Source organism: Bos javanicus, chromosome 15 (assembly GCF_032452875.1).
Source record: "Bos javanicus breed banteng chromosome 15, ARS-OSU_banteng_1.0, whole genome shotgun sequence".
Taxonomy (NCBI): Eukaryota; Metazoa; Chordata; class Mammalia; order Artiodactyla; family Bovidae; genus Bos; species Bos javanicus.
Window position 1 is genome coordinate 78,789,039 of NC_083882.1, and position 23,882 is coordinate 78,812,920.

A 23,882-nucleotide genomic window follows, 5' to 3' on the forward strand; every position below is an offset into this window, starting at 1 on the left:
GAGTTGAAGTTAACCAATTGTTCCCAAGGCTTGATTTTGCCCTTGGACTGTTTGAGCTAGGTAGCTCATTGCATATCACGTGGGACTAGTTTGGAAGAAATAGTTTCCTTGGAGCTCCTGAGGCTTAAAGCCTACCTTAAGCATTTGCAAACTTTTGTGTGAATTTCTATAAATATCCAGTACAGTAAAAATAAAACACTTAGCCTCATGATTTTTCACACACACACACACACACACACACAGATACAGTGGGAAGGAAGCTGGCCACAGAGGCATTTATTTCTCAGACTGTAGGAATAGTTTACACCAATTAAGTTTCAAAGAACCAAATTAAGAAATTCACTCCATTTTCAGAGCATTCTCTCTGCTCCAATACAGACCTTGCTGTTCTGTCTGACCCAGTGTTTTAAGGAAGGAGCTGTGTGAATTATGGCTACATGAAGAGTTCCCTTTATCCATAAACTCTTTACATCCATCATCACTTGTGATAGAAGGCAATGATAAATCTCAATGAAGTATAGTTTGTGTGTTTTATTCAAGCTTCATATAATTCACCTTCTAAATAAATGAAAGTTGAAGATATGAAAAATGCACTCTATTGGAAGTCATCTGTTTGGTTGTAAGAAAAGAGGTAAGTTTCTCAGTCTGTCTGAAATATTTCCTTCTGTGCTGTGCTTAGTCTCTCAGTCATGTCTGACTCTTTGTGACCTCATGGACTGTAGCCTTCCAGGCTCCTCTGTCAATGAGATTCTCTAGGCGACAATACTGGAGTGGGCTGTACTCTTCCAAGAGATCTTCCCAACCCAGGGATTGAACCCAGGTCTCCTATATTGCAGGCAGATTCTTTACCTTATGCTTCCTTGGCGACTCGGACGGTAAAGCGTCTGCCTGCAATGTGGGAGACCTGGGTTCGATCCCTGGGATGGGAAGATCCTCTGGAGAAGGAAATGGCAACCCACTCCTGTCTTCTTGCTTGGAAAGTTCCATGGACTGAGGATCCTGGTAGGCTACAGCCATGGGGTCCCAAAGAGTTGGACACGACTGAGCGACTTCACTTTCTTTTCCTGACTTTCTCTACCATCTGAGCCCTAAACACTGATCTCTTGGAATCTATAAGTGTGCCTTCTAACAAACGACAGAGCTCCTAGGGAGTGTTTCTACCAATGAAGAATTATGGTGGTTCAGGCTTCTTCGGCCTTCCCTGGACTCAGTACATAGCTGAGCTACCTCTCAAATGCATCTCTGCTCACAGAGGCTGCAACACAAACTAATGAAGGCCAGGCTGAATGAAGGCCAGCTTGGCGGAAGTTTCTCTCTTGGGGAGCTCCTGGTTCAAAGTTTATGGTCAGTGCTGATGTTTCCGGGACAGAGTATGAAATTGGGCTCCCCTTTCTACACACCTGGGTTTTCAAGATCCTTGACAATCCTTGCTACGACACACAACAACAATCTCTCTTTAACTGGGGTAAGTGATGGTGTGGTTGTTCAGGAAGAAAGAAGCTGAACTGTGGGATGAACTCTTGGCTAAATCTACTTTCTCTAAGATGTTTGCTCTCCTTCCCACTCTATGCCTTTCTATATCCCATCCCCGACTCTTCTTTCCCTGGTACCCGCTCACTCCTCTCTCCTGTTCTGACTACATTAGTTTGCTTCTTTCCTCTTCACTATTATCCAGTTAGATCTTTATTTTATTTTGCTTTGATATTAGCCTCAGCATGTAGTTTAATGAACTTGCTTTTGGAGCCAGGACAGAAATTTAAGATATCAATTGTCATCCTTCTCTAATTACTCATCATTTCTCTTTTCTAAGATGCAGTCTACATGATGATTAGGATTTGATATTTTATATGACATGTAGGGTGAATGTTGAGAGAGAGGATACCTAGTAACATCCCTTTCTAGTTCTAGCCTAAGTGCCTTAATTAGAACACTCTGTATCACAGGTCATGTTTTGTAAATAGAAATGGATGAATCACATGGCCTATTACCTTGCAAAAAAACAAAAAATAAAACAACAACAACAACAAAAAAACCACAAAACTGTAGGTCAAATGAAATAACACAAGCAAAAACTTGTTTGAATGATAAGATTATGGAACAAGAATATTTTATCCTGAATTGCCTTATTCAATCATATACATATATGATTGAATATATATATGGAACAAAGGAGGTAGAGGCAGATGTTTATTTAATTTAGGAAGAATGGAAGAATTTTGACACCAAATACACTTGAACTGGTTAACATTTCAGTAGGTAAAAGGAAAATTTAAGGATCAAGGAAGTAAAAAGACCTTCTATCACCATGATACCCTCCCAAATCAAAGAGGCATGGTGGTCCAGAAAAGTTTGGAGATAATGGCTGAATTCAATAATAAAGTCCTCAGGTAGTATTGATTTGACCTAATATATACATCTTGTCAATGATGCTTTCCTGTTTTTATGTCTCCAATTCTTTTTGCTTACTTAAAATAAAATAGAATTACTTGAACTGGATTTCATGGTTGTCTGTTACCTACCCAATATTTATCTCTTAAAACTTTTGGATTTAATGAGAGTGTAGCTTTTAATGAAGGGGGCATCTGTTTTTTCCTGAAGTAATGCATGTTCCCTTTTCTCAAAGTATTTAATCACTCTTCTACCCTAACTCCTCCTCTTCTCACAGCAAAGGGCTCCCTCTTTTTTGTTTTTATCCCTTACTGGAAACCTAATGTATTAAAATTAAATAATCATTGATTTATTTTATGTTGGGGGCCAGAGTGAGGTACTCCGCCCGTGACAAAGGTCATGAGGAAGGAGGCTCGACATACGCAAAGGCGGGATAGAGCCTCAGGAGTCCCCCTGGAACTCCTCGAGCAACTACCCCCATAACCAGAGCCTGCCTACTTTAATACTTTGTGCTCTCACCTACATCTCTGACTTTACGGGGGTCTGTCCCCCACCACCTCTTTCGGAGAAGGAGTTAACCTAGAGCTCCAGTTAATAATAATTCCTGGGCGTGATAAGAGTGTTTTAACCTACAAACTCCTCTGAAGGTTCTCTAGCCTGCCTGACAGGCTTGTCCGGCCACATGTGATTGCTCACAGCCTCCCAACCGTGAGAGGCACGAGATGCTTTAAACCTTCTAAAAACAGGTTCCTTAGAAAAGTTAGAAAACTATTAGTATAAGTATAATGAGCTGATTAGAAATTGTATTGGTGAAGGGTTTTTTCATTTGTTGAGCCAATGTTTGTTGCTAAGTTTCCACATCCCCTGCCCTTACACACATTAATGAATATATAGAAGAAATAAGTATTAACCTTTGATATTAATCACGTTAGACCTTAGGCTAAGTAAATTCTTTCCTTAACAAAAACCCACTACACCGTCACCCTATAGGAATGTAACTTTATTTGGGTGGTGTCTGTTTTAAGAATAATCACCCCTGGAGAAATAAGTGTCCTGGTTTACTGACCGTTGTCACAAGGAGAGGGTCGTAAATTGTCAGCAGGCCCCCCCGGCCAGAAGATGATGTAACACCCCTAAGACCTCTGTATACATTTGTGTGAAGCACCTGACTTTGATAAAAGTCAGGACTGCTGTCCCCACGTGACTTTTGCATAACATCTCAGTGTATAAAAGTAGACCATGGAAAATAAAGAATGGGGATCAGTTTCTCGAAATACTGGTCTCCCCATGTTGCTCTCTCTCTCACTCTGGCTGAGTCTCCATCTGGAGCGCGGAACCCACCATGCTTACTAATTATGCCTGGGCTTATAAGATCTGACCGGGGAGGCCTCAGTGTCTCCTCTCCTTCGGGAGAACGGAAGGACGCCTGCGGCCTACGTAAGTGGTGCAAATTTCTTGTCTTGAAGTTTTATTGGTCTCCCGCGTAAACCAAGCTACTCAGCCTCTTTTCTCCACTGAATTTTCCTACTGAGCTATCCTCATCCTATTACTCTTTATATCTTTGATAAAATATTTAAATAAATAGGTCGCCGACGCCGTCCCCGCTTCGAATACCCTGGATCAGCCGGGGCAGGACCCCGGCAATTTTATTTTTTTAATAATCATCAGAGAAAACTGAAACTTCCAATCAGAGTTTGCAATTATTGTGATATTTCTAATTTCTCACAGTGAACTAATATTATTTGAGCTCAACTGCAAGGAAAACCTAATTGTATTTAGATGTGTAACTTTACTAGAGTTAAATAGTTTGATTTACTGATATTAATATATTTATTTTACTTAGGGAAACCCTTTGTAAACTTTTTGAATATTTAATTTTCAGAGAACCTTGTTGGAAATTGCAGTTTAACTCAATTAAAGCCATAATTTCACTTATTTCCCATGTTTAAACCTTTAACGACCAATCAATTTATTTTCTAGGATTTTTCTGATATGGAGTTAAAATTCACTTGGTTTTATCACAGAGTTGTGTGTAGTTGTCAATGATTAAGAATCTTACATAGAGATATGTTATCCCTCCAATGGGGTTGTGAGGAGGTTGAGGACATCTTTTCATGCTCTATAAGTTGACTCCAGACATGAGTAGGTTCTCAGTACACATTTGATGACTGAGTTGATGGTGTTATTGAATCACTAAAGAACTGATGATTAATCAGAAAGAGGAAGTGTACATCAAAATTCATGTTAAAATTTGTTTCATTTGACATTAAAATTTAAAGGCATGATTGACTAAGATGGAAACATGAGTGTAAAATTGATAGAGTATATTGCATAATGTTGAAAAAAAAAGAGCTCAAAACTTAAAGACACAAAATATTAAAAAGAGAAAGCATACAAAATTCAAAACAAATGAAATGTAAGAAATTAAAATATACAAAAATGTTATACTGTATTGCTAATCAAAATATATATTTCATAATGTTAATTCTGTCAGCTAAGCAAATATAATAGTGCCTCAAGTTAAATTTTTATTTATAATTTGTGTCATATTGTTATAGTTTTAGAAACAATGGAAAATGATCTAATTTGTATATAAAAATATTTCACATTATACATTTGAATGTATATACATACATACATATCTGAAAACCCAGCAGAATATGTAGGGAACTAACTTTTACTTCTGGTTTATGGGCTCCTCTGATGTCTCAGATGGTAAAGAATTTGCCTGCAATGCAGAAGACCTGGGTTTGACCCCTGGGTTGGAAAGACACCCTGGAGAAGGGAATGGCAGCCCACTCCAGTATTCTTGCCTGGAGAATCCCATGGACAGAGGAACCTGGTGGAGTTCATGGGGTCACAAAGAGTCTGGCAGGACTAGTGACTAACACTATCATGGGATTGGTTAAGTATGAATTTTTGAAGGGCACTTTTCTCACCCTGTAATACAGTGAAAGCTCCAGACATTTTATTATACAGATATAGCCATACAATAATTAATTTTCTAATAAATATTGAATCAATCAAATTTAAAGAATATTTGAGAATAGTGTCAATAATTATGGGCTTCCCTGGTGGCTCAGTGGTAGAATGTGCTAGCAATGCAGGAGTTGTGGGCTAGATTCCTGGGTCAGAAAGATCCCCTGGAGAAGGAAATGGCCACCCATTCCAGAATTTTTGCCTGGAAAATCCCATGGATAGAGGTGCCTGGTGGGCTACAGTCCACGTGAATAAGAGTTGGACATTGACTTAAAGTCAGTTCAGTTCAGTCGCTCAGTCGTGTCGGACTCTGCGACCCCATGAATCGCAGAACGCCAGGCCTCCCTGTCCATCTCCATCTCCCGGAGTTCACTCAGACTCATGTCCACTGAGTCAGTGATGCCATTCAGCCATCTCATCCTCTGTCGACCCCTTCTCCTCCTGCCCCCAAATCCCTCCCAGCATCAGAGTCTTTTCCAATGAGTCAACTCTTCACATGAGGTGGCCAAAGTACTGGAGTTTCAGCTTTAGCATCAGTCTTGCCAAAGAAATCCAAGGGCTGATCTCCTTCAGAATGGACTGGTTGGATCTCCTTGCAGTCCAAGGGACTCTCAATAGTGATATTTATATTATGAATCCCCTGGGCATATATTTGATGAAACTATTAAAATAAGCACAAGCTATATGAGAAGTTTATTAAAAATATTTTAAATAAGATGAAAATTTGGAAAAATAAAAAGTAAATGGTAGAATTTATATTTAAAAAATTTTTAAGATTTTGATATGTTAATTTTGGGCTCCCTTGGTGGCTCAGCTGGTAAAGAATCTGCCTGCAATGAAGGAGACCTGGGTTTGGTATCTGGGTTGGGAAGATCCCCTGGAGAAGGGAATGGCAGCCCACTCCAGTATTCTCACCTGGAGAATCCCATGGAGAGAGGAGCCTGGTGGAGTCCATGGTGTCACAAAGAGTCAAGCATGACTGAATGATTAACATCATGTTTATTTATAACTGGTAAGTAGATAATTACACTACAAATACAGTTTAACCACATAGAAAAGGCTTTTAAAACAGGAAAATCAGAAAATATAATAAGATGATTGAAATTATATAGATATATGCATATAAGTAAAAAGTAAAGGAGAACAAGAAGATGTAGTTTTTTTTTTTTTTTTTTTTTTAAGAAGATGTAGTTTTATGTTGAATTTCTGAAATACATTTTAAACAGATAAAAATTGAAAGAATGCAATCTTCTAGACGACAGTGATAGGAGACTCAGATATGAAGGAGGATAGTACACAGGTTACAGAAATATAGGAAGTGAAATAACAGGTTGGATCCACAGAATTTGAAATTTACTAGCATGCATCTAACGTATGTAATGGTTTATATCAAATATATAGCAATTTCAAAAATATTGCTAGCCTCAATGATTTGTTCAAATATCTCATGGCAATGAAGGTAAAGTTATAGCTGCAATGAACCTAAAGATGGAAAAATAAGTTTTTTTCTTAAGTATAACCAAACAAAGATACTGAAGAGATGAGGAATAATGAGTACAAACTGTTGTTCAAATAAACAAATGTATTCACTCAGGAGAGAATCTCCAAGTATATTATTTCTAAATTATATAAGGATATTATTATCAGTAATTGATGTGCATACACATTATATGCACATATATGTATCATATGCATATGTTTAATAATGTATCTGTTCGATTCTCTATCATATAAAAAAAGAGCCTATACACATGAATATGTGTATAGACCTGTGTATGTAGTATTATGGGATGTATTAAAAATGGGATCATTTTGTATACTTAGCAATTCATTTCAACATGGACAGGCCTTACCTGTATTTGGGCATTACAGTCCATTGTATGGATATATTATAATGTATTTAACCGTCCCTCTGTTTACATTCAGATTGCTTTTTCTCTTTGTTCCTATAGACAATGCTGTTTAAATGTCATTATATCCCATACTTTCCTTTATGTACATTGACTGAGTTCTCCAAAGAATGTGTGTTCTAAGTTCTGCCCGGTGTAGCCAGCTGACGTTCTCAATGTCATCAGCAATAAATGTACAAAAGTTCTGGTTTTCTCAGCAAAAAAAAAAAAAAAAAAGCCTCAAGACATTAAAATGATCTTATCAAGATCATAAAGCAAATTCACTAGCTCTCAGACTATGGCAGAATGCACAAACACTTGAGGGCTTTTCCCCCCACAAAAAAAGTTTTGGCAACCCATAAGAAGACCTTGAATCAATGCCAATGTTTAAAGCATGTCAACATTAAAAAAAAAATTCCTGAGTGAGTATAGTCTATGAAAACTTTGAGAAACACTAAATTATACTTTTGATGAATTTATAACTCTGAAAGTTACAATTCTGGATCCAAATAAACTGCTATTGCCAAGTCATCATTTCTCTAATGCTTTTTTTGCAGATGAACCATTTTTCAGCTGTGTCTGTTCTATATTCACCATAACCATGGAGGAGAACAGCAGTGTGAATGAGTTCATTCTGCTTGGGTTAACACAGGATCTACTAAAGGAGAAAGTAGTATTTGTTATCTTCTTATTTCTATATCTTGGGACTCTGTTGGCAAACTTCCTAATTGTGATGACCATACGATATAGCCAGACACTTGGGAGCCCTATGTACTTCTTCCTTTTCTACTTATCCTTTGTTGATGCCTGTCTTTCAACAACCACTGCCCCTAGGCTAATTATAGATTCTATATCTGAGAAGAAAATCATCTCCTACAATGAGTGCATGACCCAGATTTTTGCATTTCACTTCTTTGGGTGCATGGGGATCTTGGTACTTGTCCTCATGTCCTTTGATCGCTATGTGGCCATTTGCAAACCCCTGAGGTACACAGCCATCATGAGCCAGCGTGTCTGTGGTGCACTGGTGAAACTGGCTTGGATGGGATCTTGTATTCATTCTTCAGCACAGATTCTGTTGGTTTTGAAATTACCCTTCTGTGGCCCCGATGTTATTGATCACTATTTCTGTGATATGCAGCCTTTGTTGAAACTTGCCTGTGTGGATTCTTATGTCATCAACCTACTTATAGTGTTTAACAGTGGGACCATGTGCATGGTGAGTTTCCTGTTGCTGCTCATCTCCTATGTTTTCATCTTACATTCTCTGAGTAACTGTAGTGCAGAAGGAAGAAGGAAAGCCCTTTCCACATGCACCTCCCACATTATTGTTATTATCTTATTCTTTGTACCATGTATATACATATATGCTCGTCCTCTAACTGTATTTCCAGTGGACAAGATGGTGGCTGTATTTTACACTATTTTGACACCCTTACTCAACCCTCTGATTTACACTCTGAGGAATGCAGAAGTCAAACAGGCCGTGAGAAAGTTATGGTGCAACAAAGTCTGACTCGAGATGGCAAAGATCAGAAGATGCCAACTACTAATTCTGTCAGAGTTTAAGTATAATTGGACTGATGGAAAAGAGAAAGTGTTCTCATTCTATTGTGGACAGTAGAAATGTGTTCCAGTGGGGCATTTAGGGGAATAGGCAGAATGACCACCTGGCAAAATCTATATTATTTTAACCAATGTCTCAGAGAGACAACATGAAGTTCTATCATTTTGTGGGGCACAAGTCCATTCCTCATGTCTGCTGCCTGCTTTGATGTTTCTGCTTGTGAGGCACATCCTGTTCTTTCTGTAGGTTTAACTTCTGGTTTTGTACATTATTTATTTATTTATTTTTCTTATCCAAGTTTAATGGTTATGACCAAGTTAATTGGTCATAACTTTTCTTCCAAGGAGTAAGTGTCTTTTAATTTCATGGCTGCAGTCACCATCTGCAGTGATTTCAGAGCCGAGAAAAATAAAGTCTGACACTGTTTCCACTGTTTCCCCATCTATTTCCCAGTCCTATTTTGGTTCTTTTGTATTTTCCTTCATATTCTTATAAAAGAATAGCCCAGTTTATGCTTGCATATCTCCACTGACTAATAATTTCCTACCTTCAAAATCCTTGCCATCCTGAAATGGACTAGAGTTATTCAATTCAATTAAGGTACTTTTATAGCAGACCATATTCTGATACACCTAAGAGAAAATTTGGACTTAGGGCAGAAATTTTACCTTAACTATGATAACAACTATTCTTATAATTTAACCAGCAAAATGAAAAAAGAATGCTGAATTTTTTGAAATGCTACTAAGGAAAAAAAAATTTAACTATATTATTTTAGTGCAGAGAAAATTGCAACTTAATATGTAGTGTTAAGAAATTCCCTAAGTTAACCAACGGAGAAGGCAATGGCACCTCACTCCAGTACTCTTGCCTGGAAAATCCCATGGACAGAGGAGCGTGGTAGGCTGCAGTCCATGGGGTTGCAAAGAGTCAGACATGACTAAGCGACTTCACTTTGACTTTTCACTTTCATGCATTGGAGAAGGAAATGGCAACCCATTCCAGTGTTCTTGCCTGGAGAATCCCAGGGACGGCGGAGCCTTGTGGGCTGCCGTCTATGGGGTCGCACAGAGTCGGACACGACTGAAGTGACTTAGCAGCAGCAGCAGAAGATAACCAATATCTTAGAGTAATTTTGTTTATTTTTATTAACAGGTTATCAAAATTAAAACTTTTCCTGATTATCTTCATAAATCTGTGCTGTGATATTTCTTTTGTCTTTATTGGATTTTTGAATTAAATGCGTATATGGCAATTTCAGAAACTGCTCACTCAAAAAATACAATAAGGAAAAGTAAACTAGCACGCCACACCCATGTATGACCCTGGGGTATTTCAAATTATTTCTTACCTTATTCATTGTATTCTGAATTTTTGTAGTAGTATATTAAATCTATAAATATATACAATGTGTTTTTAAGTGGTGAGCAATGTTCACAAATCACAGGGAAGGGGAGAAAATCAATTCTATTTACTGAGCTCCATATTAAAAATATTTGCTATATAGGGCAAAGTATTTAATAAAATTGATGAGAAAACAATGTTTGGATAGAGTTTACAGTGATTGCAAAAGCTGGCTCAAGAATCTTAAGCATTTTCCTGGATCTCTCTTGCTTGGGAAATTTGATTCTTTCATGTTTATTTTACCCCTTTTTTCTTCTCATACCTTTCTTAAGAATTCCTTAATTTGGCATTGTATTTTGACTATGTTATAGCACAATATAGCACAATGTCAAATTAAAGAATTTCACATATATATGAAATTTCATATATATATATATATATTTTGAAGTGCTTTATTTTATAGGTAATGGGTAGGTGGTAGGTAGTGGGAAGTGGATGTTTACTAGATTTGAGTAAAATAATTTTGTCAATTCTTAAAATGAAAGTGAAAGTGTTAGTCATTCAGTTGTGTCTGACTCTTTGTGATCCCATAGACTATAGCCCACTATGCCCTTCTGCCCATGGAATTCTCCATACCAGAATACTGGAGTGGGTAGCCGTTCCCTTCTCCAGGGGGTCTTCTTGGCTCAGGGATTGAAACTAGGTCTCCAGTATTGCAGGCAGATTCTTTACCATTTGAGCTACCAGGGGAGCCCTCTTAAAATATCAGACCAATATTAAATAAGCGTCCTTTATTACTGAAACATAAATTCTCTAGTATCTTATAGCTAACTTTCTTTTTTTTTTAAATTTTATTTTATTTTTAAACTTTACATAATTGTATTAGTTTTGCCAAATATCAAAATGAATCCGCCACAGGTATACATGTGTTTCCCATCCTGAACCCTCCTCCCTCCTCCCTCCCCATACCATCCCTCTGGGTCGTCCCAGTGCACTAGCCCCAAGCATCCAGTATCGTGCATCGAACCTGGACTGGCAACTCGTTTCTTACATGATATTTTACATGTTTCAATGTCATTCTCCCAAATCTTCCAACTCTCTCCCTCTCCCACAGAGTCCATAAGACTGTTCTATACATCAGTGTCTCTTTTGCTGTCTTGTACACCGGGTTATTGTTACCATCTTCCTAAATTCCATATATATGCGTTAGTATACTGTATTTATGTTTTTCCTTCGGGCTTACTTCACTCTGTATAATAGGCTCCAGTTTCATCCACCTCATTAGAACTGATTCAAATGTATTCTTTTTAATATAGCTAACTTTCTAATTCTCTCTTTTGGACTCCTAATCTCACTCTAGAGTGCTCTTAATGACATAACTAACAGGAAGTCATCTGCTATAGGGAAAATATTGTGAAATTTTACTCCCAGCATCTCAGAGGAGAGCATTTGAAGTTGGATTATTGAGCTGAGGCTAATAAGTAAATGAGTGTGACATTTAACTCCTTTTGCTACTGTTTATAAACACTCTTCTACATTAAATTTGAACCTCCTTACAAAAACCAGTAACATCTCTATGCTTTTGCCAAACAAGATGCTTAAGATAGTCTCCCTCTTTCCCTCCCAAAAAGGAAATGCAAATCCTGAACATTCTGGACGATGCTAGTTTCTCTTCTAGTTCAGGTTGCAATATTTATTGAATAAAATGTAATACTAAGAGTAGATTGTAAAATTAATATTCAAAATTTAAAAAAGAAAAAAGTTTGTAATTAAATGTATGAAAATTATGCAATACTGAATTAGCCCTTGGTTCTGTGATTGGGATCAGGAATTTAGACGTAGTGAAGATGGCTTATCTTTGCTCTGTGATGTCTGGGGTTGCAGCTTAGAAAATTCAAAAGTTCATTAACTGGCAGCTGAAGTTGTTTAGCACCTTGAATTACATGCCTGGAAGTTGATCCTGGCTGTGAGCTAGGACCTCAGCTGAGCTGTTGGTCATAAAAATCTGTATCTGTCTTGTATGTGTGGGTTTTCAATGGACTAGTTTGGGTTTATGTACAATATGGAAGCTGAAAAAAAATTGTTTTTTTCTTTCACACCTTCTATTCTATGCTTTCTAAAGTTAAACATCCAGTGAAACCATTAGCAAATGTCATGAACTGGAATAGACCTACACATCTAGACATCTTGTGGCCTATACAAACTAGACAATCAAATACATTGGCTGAGGTTTGACTACTAAGAAGAATTTTTTCACTTCTACCCTTTTGGAAACATTCATGTTTGAGGCTGTAATGCTATAACATTCCATGTTAAGTCAGTGCCGAATTTTCTTGGAGAACTAAATGCAAGCAGATGCAATCATGTGTTTCCTCCTCTGCCAACCCCCCCATAAGAACACAGCTATTGACTGAGGGAAAATAGACAATTTGGCAAGAGTTTCATGAACATTTCTTAAGCCAATGAGATTTGTTCAAACCTAACCTCTTAGATGTCATTCTGACTTAATGGTATATTGCTGGCAATTGCTGAGTTTCTTCACAGTGGTAAATTTACCACCTTGTTTTTCACTTGGAAGGGTATACACTCTGCCTCAGAGACCGGAATGAATCCTCAGACATTGACATGAGCTTTTGGTCAAGTTACTGAATCTGAAACAGGAGTACAGTTGAAGTCACCATCTAAGTAATTTATGAACATCTGTTGCCAGTGTCCAAGGTATATCTATCCCCAGGCTAAACAAGTAAATTGAGAAGAATGTGCAATAGAAATTAATGCCTTCTATTGTTTATTTTTTGAGCATTACTTTACTAGCGTGTGATATGAGTGCAATTGTGCAGTAGTTTGAGCATTCTTTGGCATTGCCTTTCTTTGAGACTGGAATGAACACTGACCTTTTCCAGTCCTGTGGCCACTGCTGAGTTTTCCAAATTTGCTGGCATATTGAGTGCAACACTTTCACAGCATCATCTTTCAGGATTTGAAAGAGCTCAACTGGAATTCCATCACCTCCATGAGCTTTGTTCATAGTGATGCTTTCTAAGGCCCACTTGACTTCACATTCCAGGATGTCTGGCTCTAGGTCAGTGATCACACCATCATGATTATCTTGGTCATGAAGATCTTTTTTTGTACAGTTCTTCTGTGTATTCTTGCCACCTCTTTTTATTATCTTCTGCTTCTGATAGTTCCATACCATTTCTGTCCTTTATCAAGCTCATCTTTGCAAGAAATGTTCCCTTGGTATCTCTAATTTTCTTGAAAAGATCTCTAGTCTTTCCCATTCTGTTGTTTTCCTCTATTTCTTTGCATTGATCGCTGAGGAAGGCTTTCTTATCTCTTCTTGCTATTCTTTGGAACTCTGCATTCAGATGCTTATATCTTTCCTTTTCTCTTTGCTTTTCGCTTCTCTTCTTTTCACAGCTATTTGTAAGGCCTCCCCAGACAGCTGTTTTGCTTTTTTTCATTTATTTTCCATGGGGATGGTCTTGATCCCTGTCTCCTGCACAATGTCATGAACCTCAGTCCATAGTTCATCAGGCACTCTATCTATCAGATCTAGACCCTTAAATCTATTTCTCGCTTCCACTGTATAATCATAAGGGATTTTATTTAGGTCATAGCTGAATGGTCTAGTGGTTTTCCCTACTTTCTTCAATTTAAGTCTGAATTTGGCAATAAGGAGTTCATGGTCTGAGCCATGGTCAGCTCCTGGTCTTGTTTTTGCTGACTTTATAGAGCTTTTCCATCTTTGGCTGCAAAGAATATAATCAATCTTATTTCGGTGTTGAACCTCTGGTGCTGTCCATGTGTAGAGTCTTCTCTTGTGTTGTTGGAAGAGGGTGTTTGCTATGACCAGTGCATTTTGTTGGCAAAACTCTATTAGTCTTTGCCCTGCTTCATTCCATATTCCAAGGCCAAATTTGCCTGTTACTCCAAGTGTTTCTTGACTTCCTACTTTTGCATTCCAGTCCCTTATAATGAAAAGGACGTCTTTTTTAGGTGTTAGTTCTTTTTTTGTTTTTTAATTTAATTTTATTTTTAAACTTTACAATATTGTATTAGTTTTGCCAAATATTGAAATGAATCCACCACAGGTCTTGTAGGTCTTCATAGAACCATTCAACTTCAGCTTCTTCAGCGTTACTGGTTGGGGCATAGACTTGGATTACTGTAATATTGAATGGTTTGCCTTGGAATCGAACAGAGATCATTCTGTCATTTTTCAGATTGCATCAAAGTACTGCAGTTTGGACTCTTTTGTTGACCATGATGGCTACTCCATTTCTTCTGAGGGATTCCTGCTTGCAGTAGTAGATATAATGGTCGTCTGAGTTAAATTCACCCATTCCAGTCCATTTCAGTTCGCTGATTCCTAGAATGTTGACATTCACTCTTACCATCTCTTGTTTGACCACTTCCAATTTGCCTTGATTCATGGACCTGACATTCCAGGTTCCTATGCAATATTGCCCTTTACAGCATCGGACCTTGCTTCTATCACCAGTCACATCCACAGCTGGGTATTGTTTTTGCTTTGGCTCCATCCCTTCATTCTTTCTGGAGTTATTTCTCCACTGATCTCCAGTAGCATATTGTGCACCTACTGACCTGGGGAGTTTCTCTTTCAGTATCCTATCATTTTGCCTTTTCATACTGTTCATGGGGTTCTCAAGGCAAGAATACTGAAGTGGTTTGCCATTCCCTTCTCCAGTGGACACATTCTGTCAGATCTCTCCACCATGACCCGCCCATCTTGGGTTGCCCCACGGGCATGGCTTAGTTTCACTGAGTTAGACAAGACTGTGGTCCTAGTGTGATTAGATTGACTAGTTTTCTGTGAGTATGATTTCAGTGTGTCTGCCTTCTAATGCCCTCTTGCAATACCTACCATCTTACTTGGGTTTCTCTTACCTTGGGCATGGGTTATCATGGCTGCTCCAGCACAGCGCAGCAGCTGCTCCTTACCTTGGACTAGGGGTATCTCCTCACTGCCACCTTTCCTGACCTTCAACGTGGGATAGCTTGAGGTGGCCAAAGTTTGGCCACCTAATGTGAAGAGTTGACTCATTGGAAAAGACTGTGATGCTGGGAGGGGTTGGGGGCAGGAGGAGAAGGGGACGACAGAGGATGAGGTGGCTGGATGGCATCACTGACTTGATGGACGTGAGTCTGGGTGAACTTCGGGAGTTGGTGATGGACAGGGAGGCCTGGCATGCTTCGATTCATGGGGCTGCAAAGAGTCGGACACGACTGAGCGACTGAACTGAACTGATTGTTTATTTTTTGTTGTTGCTATTGTTATGGTGGCCTTAATATATGCATGTCTATCAGAGATACGGTGTTATTTTGGTTACACTGTACTGGTTGCTGCTAATTCGCTTCAGTTGTGTCTGGCTCTGTGTGACACCATAGACGGCAGCCCACCAGGCTCCCCCATCCTTGGGATTCTTCAGGCAAGAACACTGGAGTGGGTTGCCATTTCCTTCCCCAATGCATGAAAGTGAAAAGCGAAAGTGAAGTCACTCAGTTGTGTCCGACTGTTCACAACTCCATGGACTGCAGACTACCAGGCTCCTCTGCCCATGGGATTTTCCAGGCAAGAGTACTGGAGTGGGTTGCCATTGGTAGGGAAACTATATTCCATGGGCTTACATTTGGGTATAACAAGAATCTAAAAAAAAAAAAAACAAAACAAAACAATGAAAGGCTTCTGTCATCAAAAATGTCTATTTTAGCTGTGGATTTAGGGACTGTGGAGATAAACATAGTGTGAATCTTATCTTTGTTCCCATGGAGACCAATATAAGATGGGCTGGGACTACCTTATCTTGAGGAGTGAAGTGCTTTCACTTGAGGTCAACCATGTCAAAATTCCAAGATTCTTATTGAAAAAAAGAAGTCTATTTTTTGGAACTTGCTGATCTATCATAAATTGTTGTTCACAGTAATTGAATCCCTCTTTACGATATTCTATAAACTTCTTGTTACAATATCTGCTACCACTGCAAAGATCTAAACCAGTGGCTTCATCAGTGAAGGTTATGCCCCTTAAACTTTATGGACTATGACAGAAACAAACAAACAAAAATCTTCTTTTAAATAATAAATAAGATTCACATGTGACAAATTTCTGTAGCAATGACAGAAATGAAAATTTCCAAAATTTTGGGAGGGCAAAACAAACAAACAAAAATCTTCTTAAAAGACAAGAAAAGAGGACAGATTAAAAACAAAAACATATTCTAAATAGAAAACAGATATAGAACTATTGAAATGAATCCATGAAAATATGTCAGACTGCTTGATTTAAATTATTGAGCGAAAAGACAATAAGTATCAGACTAGACTTTTAAATATAGCCATATATTTTAAAAACATTAACCTAAACAATAAAGATGCCAAGTGGTTAAGAATATTGAGTGGGTAAGTACTAATGAAAAGAAAGATAGTATTCGTATTAGTGTCAGAAGAAAAAATTAACAGAAAAAATTATGTCAATAGTGTTAATGACATTTCATTGCACTAGGAAACTATAAAAATTCTATGGAAATAGAAGTTTATATATATAATGAGATCTCATGGACAGCTACAGTTCACTTAAGCCAGAGACTCTGGAATATGCATTTAACTTAAGCACACAGTTATTACTTTTTAAAATATCATATGTTGTGCTATAAATTAATTTTCTTCAAATCCTCATTACTTTGACCACCCTGTCTGATGACAATTCAGTTAAGTATCTACTGCAATAAGCACATATTTTAAACAAATTGAAATTTAAAACTATTCAATAAAGTGACTAGTGAGGTTGGGAGGGTCCTTTAGACTTGAAGTAACACACAAGATTTTTTCATTCTCTTTTCAAACCATTTATTCTATAATAAACCAAACTTCAAAACTTGGTTCTGGGGCTTCCCTGACAGTTCAGTAGACTTTGCCTTACAGTGTAGAAAGTGTGGGTTAGATCCCTGGATTGGGGAGTTCAGATCCCACATGACTAATACCCAAACATAAAGAAGAAGCAATATTGTAACAAATTCAGTAAAGACTTTAAAAATGGTCCACGTTTAAAAAAAAAAAAAAAAAGCTTATTTCTGATTATCTTGGCCTTTGGTTTCCTCAAATTTTGTTTCAACATAAAGGCCATGATTTAGAGTATCAGTATTGAACAAAAGTGGGGTTTCAGTTAGTACTCAAACTCCTCAGAGTATAAGGAATTATTAGCTGTGGCATAACTGTTTTTTAAGGACTTGGCCAGCTCTTCTTTGGGGAACTGTCTCATCCTTAGAAAAGGTGACAGGGAGGTTGGGGGTTATAATCTCCCAGGTCACCTAATTTAAACATCTTTGGAAATCAGAAGGCTTATGTGTACATTTCCATTCCCAGAACCACAGAGGAGATACAATATTCCTGTAGGGGAAAAAAAAAAAAAGCACTATTCAGCATAAATGCTAGCAATGATTTCACTTTATTTTAATTTCAAAAATCAGAAGAGCATTTCCTATTTCTATAAGGACAGCAGGAAAGTCCTAGAACCAGGATTCATGTGAGCTGATTATATGATAAAATTGATGAATCGTTAGCAATGCAGTTAAGATTCTGACTGCATTCAGAACATTGCCACCATTTACTCAGAGATAAAAGATTTTATCTAATGAGATAATCATCTGGTAAGTAAAATTTCAATCAAACTATAGTAAATAATAATAACTTTCAAATAAGAAAAATAAATTTTGCATATATAATTTAAATTAAATTTTATTTATAAACATGCTGATTCCATATGTTCATTCCCCTTGTCATATGCCACAGAAGATGCCAAAGTTAAACAGAGTTTTTTATTATGATTTTGAGAAATTCATGAAGAAATGATAGCATTTGTGTTACATAGGGGCTATATAAGAGAAAAGCAAAAAAAAAAAAAAAAAGACTTGTTATGTTTCAGACAGAAGAGAAAAAAAATATTAAAGAGAAAAAGGGTTACAGTTAAAATAAGTTAAGGGAATGTACTAGTATAGAGATTTATCACTCTTCTGCCTCCTTTGCTTCTCTGTAAAATATGTATATACTGATTAATTGAAAAAGCGGAAGGCTATAGTATATAAAACCTTAATATCAGAGGATCCAGAATGTCAAGGTAAAGCAAACTCAATAAGGAAGAATGAGAACAGGATGAACAGTTACGCAGAGAGAAAATATAATTAGTTTAGCCAAGAATTGGTATAGGTGTTAAGAGAAAACTTTGAAGCTGTTGGGAAAAATTTAGCTTATTCATGACTTTTTGTCATGTGAGACAACATGGTTATGAAAGAAATAACAACAAAAGAAAAAGCAACATTTTCCCCTAGAATCATAGTTTGTATCTGACAACCAAATTAGCAACATCCAAATAGTGAAAAAAATTTAAAATAAACCTAAAAACAGTCTTCAATATTCATCAGTATTTATCCAAATTGTTAACTGTTTGGCTTCCTTTTTTTGCAAAAGAGAGATAACAAAATGATCGCTGGTCTTTATTAGGATTAATGGTTCAATAAATGTGAAATGTTTAAACCTGCTTCCAGGAAATATTAGATATTATTATCATTACATATCTTTTATGTTTGTGAAAGACCTTCAATAACAATCAATTTGATATGAGTTGTAATAGCTTCATTTTTAGCTGTTAATCTTTCAGCACATTTTTGTTTATTTTTTATCATGGTGTATGGGATACTCAATCTTTATGATATGAAGAGAAACAAAGTGAAAGAGAAAATAATCAGTGCCCATTTCATAGTATGCACCTGTTAATTCTACCTGCACTACCATGAAATGTTTATATTTATACTAGAAATTCTCATATTTTAAAGGAGAAATTTGTTGTCATATATAATGAATTTGTGTTAGCAGCAATGTTAGTCCTTATAGTTTATGATAGGAAATGTTCTCTTTAAATCACTTAAATATGAAAGTGAAGATCTTGTATATATAAAATCAGTAACACAAATATTAACAAAGGAAACTGGAAATAACATGGGAGTTTTGGAAATGTAAGTTGTAATTTAAATAACATGAATATGAAGTCTCTGATATTAAGTTGGAGGCTGTCAAGGAGAAACATTTAAGAGGAAAAAAAGGGAACCAGTTAAGTTTTCTAATTATTTCCCCATTTTGTTAGTATAGCATCTATTTAACATGAGAGAGACAAACTTTCAACCTATCCTGCCTAGGAGTTAATGGAATGTTTCTACTTTTTTTTTTTTTTTCTGTTAGGATATCCTTTCCTCCAAGAATCTTATGAGCAAAGTATCAAAATGATGTTAAATTCTTGGACTAAAAATATGCTTATAAACTATAGAAGCATAATGGAAAATTAATTGGAAATAAAAGCATCTACAACCTAAAGTGAAGTCGCTCAGTCATGTCTGACTCTTTGTGACCCCGTGGACTGTAGCCCACCAGGCTCCTCCATCCATGGGATTCTCCAGGCAAGAATACTGGAGTGGGTTGCCATTTCCTTCTCCAGGGGTCTTCCCTACCCAGGGATTGAACCCAGGCCTCCCACATTGCAGGCAGACACTTTAACCTCTGAGCCACCAGGTAGATCTAAAACCTAAACTAAAGCTATTTAAGGCAGTAACTTTTACAAATTTTTCTGATTATAGAAATACTAATAATATATGTGATATTTTGAAAAATATTTCTTAAGATATATTATTCATGAAATTTTCATTATTTCTAAAAGAAATCATTGTCACTTAAAAGATAACAAAGCAGGGAGATTATAATTAGTCAAATTGTAAAATATTCTATTATAGAGATTATTGAAACCTGATCTGTATCAAGCAAGTGCCATCCACTTCCTTATTATTGTTATTAGTCTTTTAGGCAACCTTTGTTTCTCAATTTTACATATAATTACTATTATCTTTTACTAATTTAAATTAAAAAGAAATGCCACAGTTACTTTTGCTTCACCTGATACAGTATTTATTTATTTTTCTCCACAATGTTTGTAAATATATCATACTTTTCCCCAGAATCAGCACTTCTTGTTCAGTTATTAAGTATGTCCAACTCTTTGTGACCCCATGGACTACATGTAGCATGCCAGGCTTCCCTGTCCTTCATTGTCTCCTGGAGTTTGCTCAGATTCATGTCCATCGAGTCGGTGATGCCATCCAACCATCTCATCCTCTGTCACCCCCATTTCCCTCTGCCCTCCATCTTCCCTAGCATCAGGGTCTTTTTCAGCGAGTCAGGTCTTCACATTAGATGGCCAAAATATTGGAACTTCAGTGTCAGCATCAGTCCTTCCAATTAATATTCAGGGTTGATTTCCTTTAGGATTGACTTGTTTGTTCTCCTTGCTGTTTGGACTCTCAAGAGTCTTCTCCAACATCACAGTTTGAAAGCCTCCATTCTTTGGCACTCAGCCTTCTCTGTGCTCCAACTCTCACATCCGTACATGACTACTGGAAAAACCAAAGCTTTGACTATATGGACCTGTATTGGCAAGGTGATATCTCTTATGCTGTCTAGGTTTCTTATAGCTTTTCTTCAGTGAGGGAAATGAGTCACTTGCCCTGTGTGCAAGCAACTCACTGATAAAGACAATAATAATTTAGTGCAATATTAAAAAAAAAATCATGTTCCACAAGAAAATTACAAACATTTTAAACAAAGACAGGGTTCTATCCTGCAATTGCACAACTTACCTTACTCCCTTCACTTTAAGTCTGGTTGTTTGAATCTCCTAAAGAAACAAGCTGCTTCTGGAAAAGAAATGTATCTTTCCTAAGCTCACTTTTCATCCCATACATAAGATGACTGTGCATGTTTGTTTATACTTGAGCAAGTGTACTTATTAATACTATTCTCTTTCACTCTAGAAAGTAAACAGATCTGGCATATTATATGGCAAGCTAATCATATGCGGTTTCAAATTAACTATTTAAAGTATAGTGTAGGAAGCTGATTTACTAAATGAATGTATTTCTCCAACACTCACTCTGATTGACACCATGCTTAGACAATATTTCTCATGCTAACCTGTCATTCTTTTTTTTTTTTTTTAGGCAAACTCACTGAGTCTTCACTGTATTAGACCATGAAATATACCAATAACATCACTGAATTCATTCTCTTGGGACTTTCCCAGAACATGAAAATCAAACATGTGTGCTTCCTACTATTTTTATTTTGTTACATAGCTATTTGGATGGGAAACTTGCTCATCATGATTTCTATCACGTGCAGTCAGCTAAATGATCAACCCATGTATTTCTTCCTTAATTACCTTGCTCTATCAGATCTGTGTTATACCTCAACAGTGACACCCAAGTTAGTCACTGACTTGCTGGCAGAAAGTAGCACAATTTCATACACTGACTGCATGGCACAGCTTTTTGCCATGCACTTCTTTGGGGGGATTGAAATCTGTATCCTCACTGTGATGGCCTATGACCGCTATGTGGCCATCTGCAGGCCCCTGTACTACACCATCATCATGAGCAGGCACAGACGCTATGCCATGGTCAGCGCTTGTTGTGCTGGGGCATTTCTGCACTCCTTTGTCCAGGGTCTCCTCACCATTAACTTACCATTCTGTGGCCCCAATGAAATAGATCACTATTTCTGTGACGTGTATCCTTTGCTGAAACTGGCCTGCACGGACACCTACAGAGTTGGGATCCTAGTGGTGGCCAATGCAGGCATGATGGGGCTGGTGATCTTTGTGGTCGTGATGCTGTCCTACATTTTGATATTATACACCATCAAGGCTTACCCTGCAGAAAGCCGGTACAAAGCTCTTTCCACTTGTAGTTCCCACATCACAGTTGTGGTTCTGTTCTTTGTGCCTATTCTCTTCATTTACATTAGACCAGCCACAACGTTTCCAGAAGACAAGGTCTTTGCTCTCTTCTACACCATCATTGCTCCCATGTTCAACCCTCTGATTTACACTCTCAGAAATGCAGAAATGAAGAATGCCTTGAGGAAGGTGTGGTGCCAGAAGCTATCTTTGATTGCAAGGCAAATCATCTGAAGTCACTTTGCTTCCTCATTACACACCTTATTCAAGTGATATTTGCTTACTTTAGTTTAATAAACAATGGACTTTGCTCTAGGAAAACTAAGCATAAACACTATCATCAGTTGAAATCCTTTCTTCTTTCAATCCATGCTTCTTATTAACATCTTCCCTTAGTAACAGGAGTCATCATTTCCTTGTTGAAGCTACATTTTGCTTTGATTTTTTTTTCTCTTTCCGTAAGTCACTAAATGAAGGTTACCATTCTAATCTCCCCATACTTTAGTTCCATGAAACAAATCTCCAAATGTACATAAGCTACAGTCATGTTGATCATCCCAGACAGAAAGTCCATAGAACCTTGCTATATTCCCTGCATACTCATAAAAAAGGAGTATCAGAAATTTAAAGTTTTATTTTCTGCTCAGCTGATGACTTCCCATATTCACTGCAACTATTTGAAAAGCAAAAATTAGTTATGTAGGAACTGAACAACAAAAATATGATCTATGTGAGAATCACTATATAAAAATTGGAAGACGTATCTAAAGTGATTTTAATGAAATCATTTTAAAAATGTCAAAAATTAATAATTATATAACCTTTTACCATAACAATATTTTCATATATACTGAAAAATTAGTTTGGACATAGAAAGGGTAGCTATTTGATTTATTGCTCAAATTGAGATAATTTGAGTGTAAAAAGAGGAGTTCTGCTAATAATTATGCTGAAATAATGGACATAACATGGGATTCTATCAAGCAAGTAGAATGTCTGCCCACTTTTCAATGTCTGAGATGTATGGATACTCTTCTAGTGAAAAGGTCAGTGGCAAGAACATTGCAGAATCTGCATGTTATCTTAGTTGAAGTCAATGGGGTTGTAAAAACAGAAGTAAATAATGGTACTGAAACTATTAGAAACTATTTAATTAGTGCAAACTTTTGGTTTTCCATTACCATCACGTTGCTGTGCCCTCTTCCAGGGGATCTTCCCCACCCAGGGATTCAACCCAGGCCTCCTGCATCTCCTACATTGCAGGCACATTGTTTACTAGTGCCATCTGGGAAGCCCAAAACAAAGGGTACATATTTTCAATTTCCATAGAATTTCTATACACTTTGATATCCCTAGATATATATATATATAGACTTAAGAAGTATCTCTTTTCAAATAATTGAATTTTATTTTATTTTCCTAATTCTTTAACAAAATAAGATTCATTGGACATCATGAAAATAACTCGAAGGGGAAGAATAATGTATTATATTGCACGTGTATAGGGGCTTCCTAGGTGGAGCTAGTGGTAAAGAACCCACCTGCGAATGCAGGAAAGGGAATGTGGGCTCATTCCCAGGGTGGGGAGGATCTAGAGGAGGGCATGGCATCCCATTCCAGTATTCTTGCCTGGGGAATCCTGTGGACAGAGAAGCCTGGCGGGCTATGGTTCATAGGGTTGCAAAGAGTCGGACACGACTGAAGCAACTTAGCAGCAGCAGCAGCAAGTGTGAAGGTAAAAAAGTTACAGATAGATTGAATATGTAAATGAATCCATATAGAGAAAGACAAAATAATGTCATAGCACAGTGGATGATGAAAAACTTCAGAGTTCAAATGGGGAAGTAAGGGGAATGTTCATATAGGTAATAAAAATTAAAAAAATATTATGAAAGCTATTGATAACCTAGCTAAT

General features: G+C 37.2%; 2 protein-coding genes across 2 annotated transcripts; both read left to right on the forward strand.

Annotated features, from left to right (window-relative positions):
• Positions 1–7,857: 7,857 nt before the first annotated feature.
• LOC133261433 (olfactory receptor 4C11-like) lies at positions 7,858–8,772 on the forward strand. Its single transcript, XM_061439914.1, has one exon. It carries the CDS (start codon positions 7,858–7,860, stop codon positions 8,770–8,772), a length of 915 nt encoding a protein of 304 aa, XP_061295898.1.
• Positions 8,773–21,262: 12,490 nt separating this feature from the next.
• Positions 21,263–22,201, forward strand: LOC133261057 (olfactory receptor 4P4-like). The gene has a single exon (XM_061439639.1). The coding sequence runs from the start codon at positions 21,263–21,265 to the stop codon at positions 22,199–22,201; it is 939 nt and encodes a 312-aa protein (XP_061295623.1).
• The last annotated feature ends 1,681 nt before the right edge of the window (positions 22,202–23,882 follow it).

Excerpts from the sequence above, each read along its gene's own strand:
- LOC133261433 (XM_061439914.1), top strand. The coding sequence starts at position 7,858 with ATGGAGGAGAACAGCAGTGTGAATGAGTTCATTCTGCTTGGGTTAACA.
- LOC133261057 (XM_061439639.1), top strand. The coding sequence starts at position 21,263 with ATGAAATATACCAATAACATCACTGAATTCATTCTCTTGGGACTTTCC.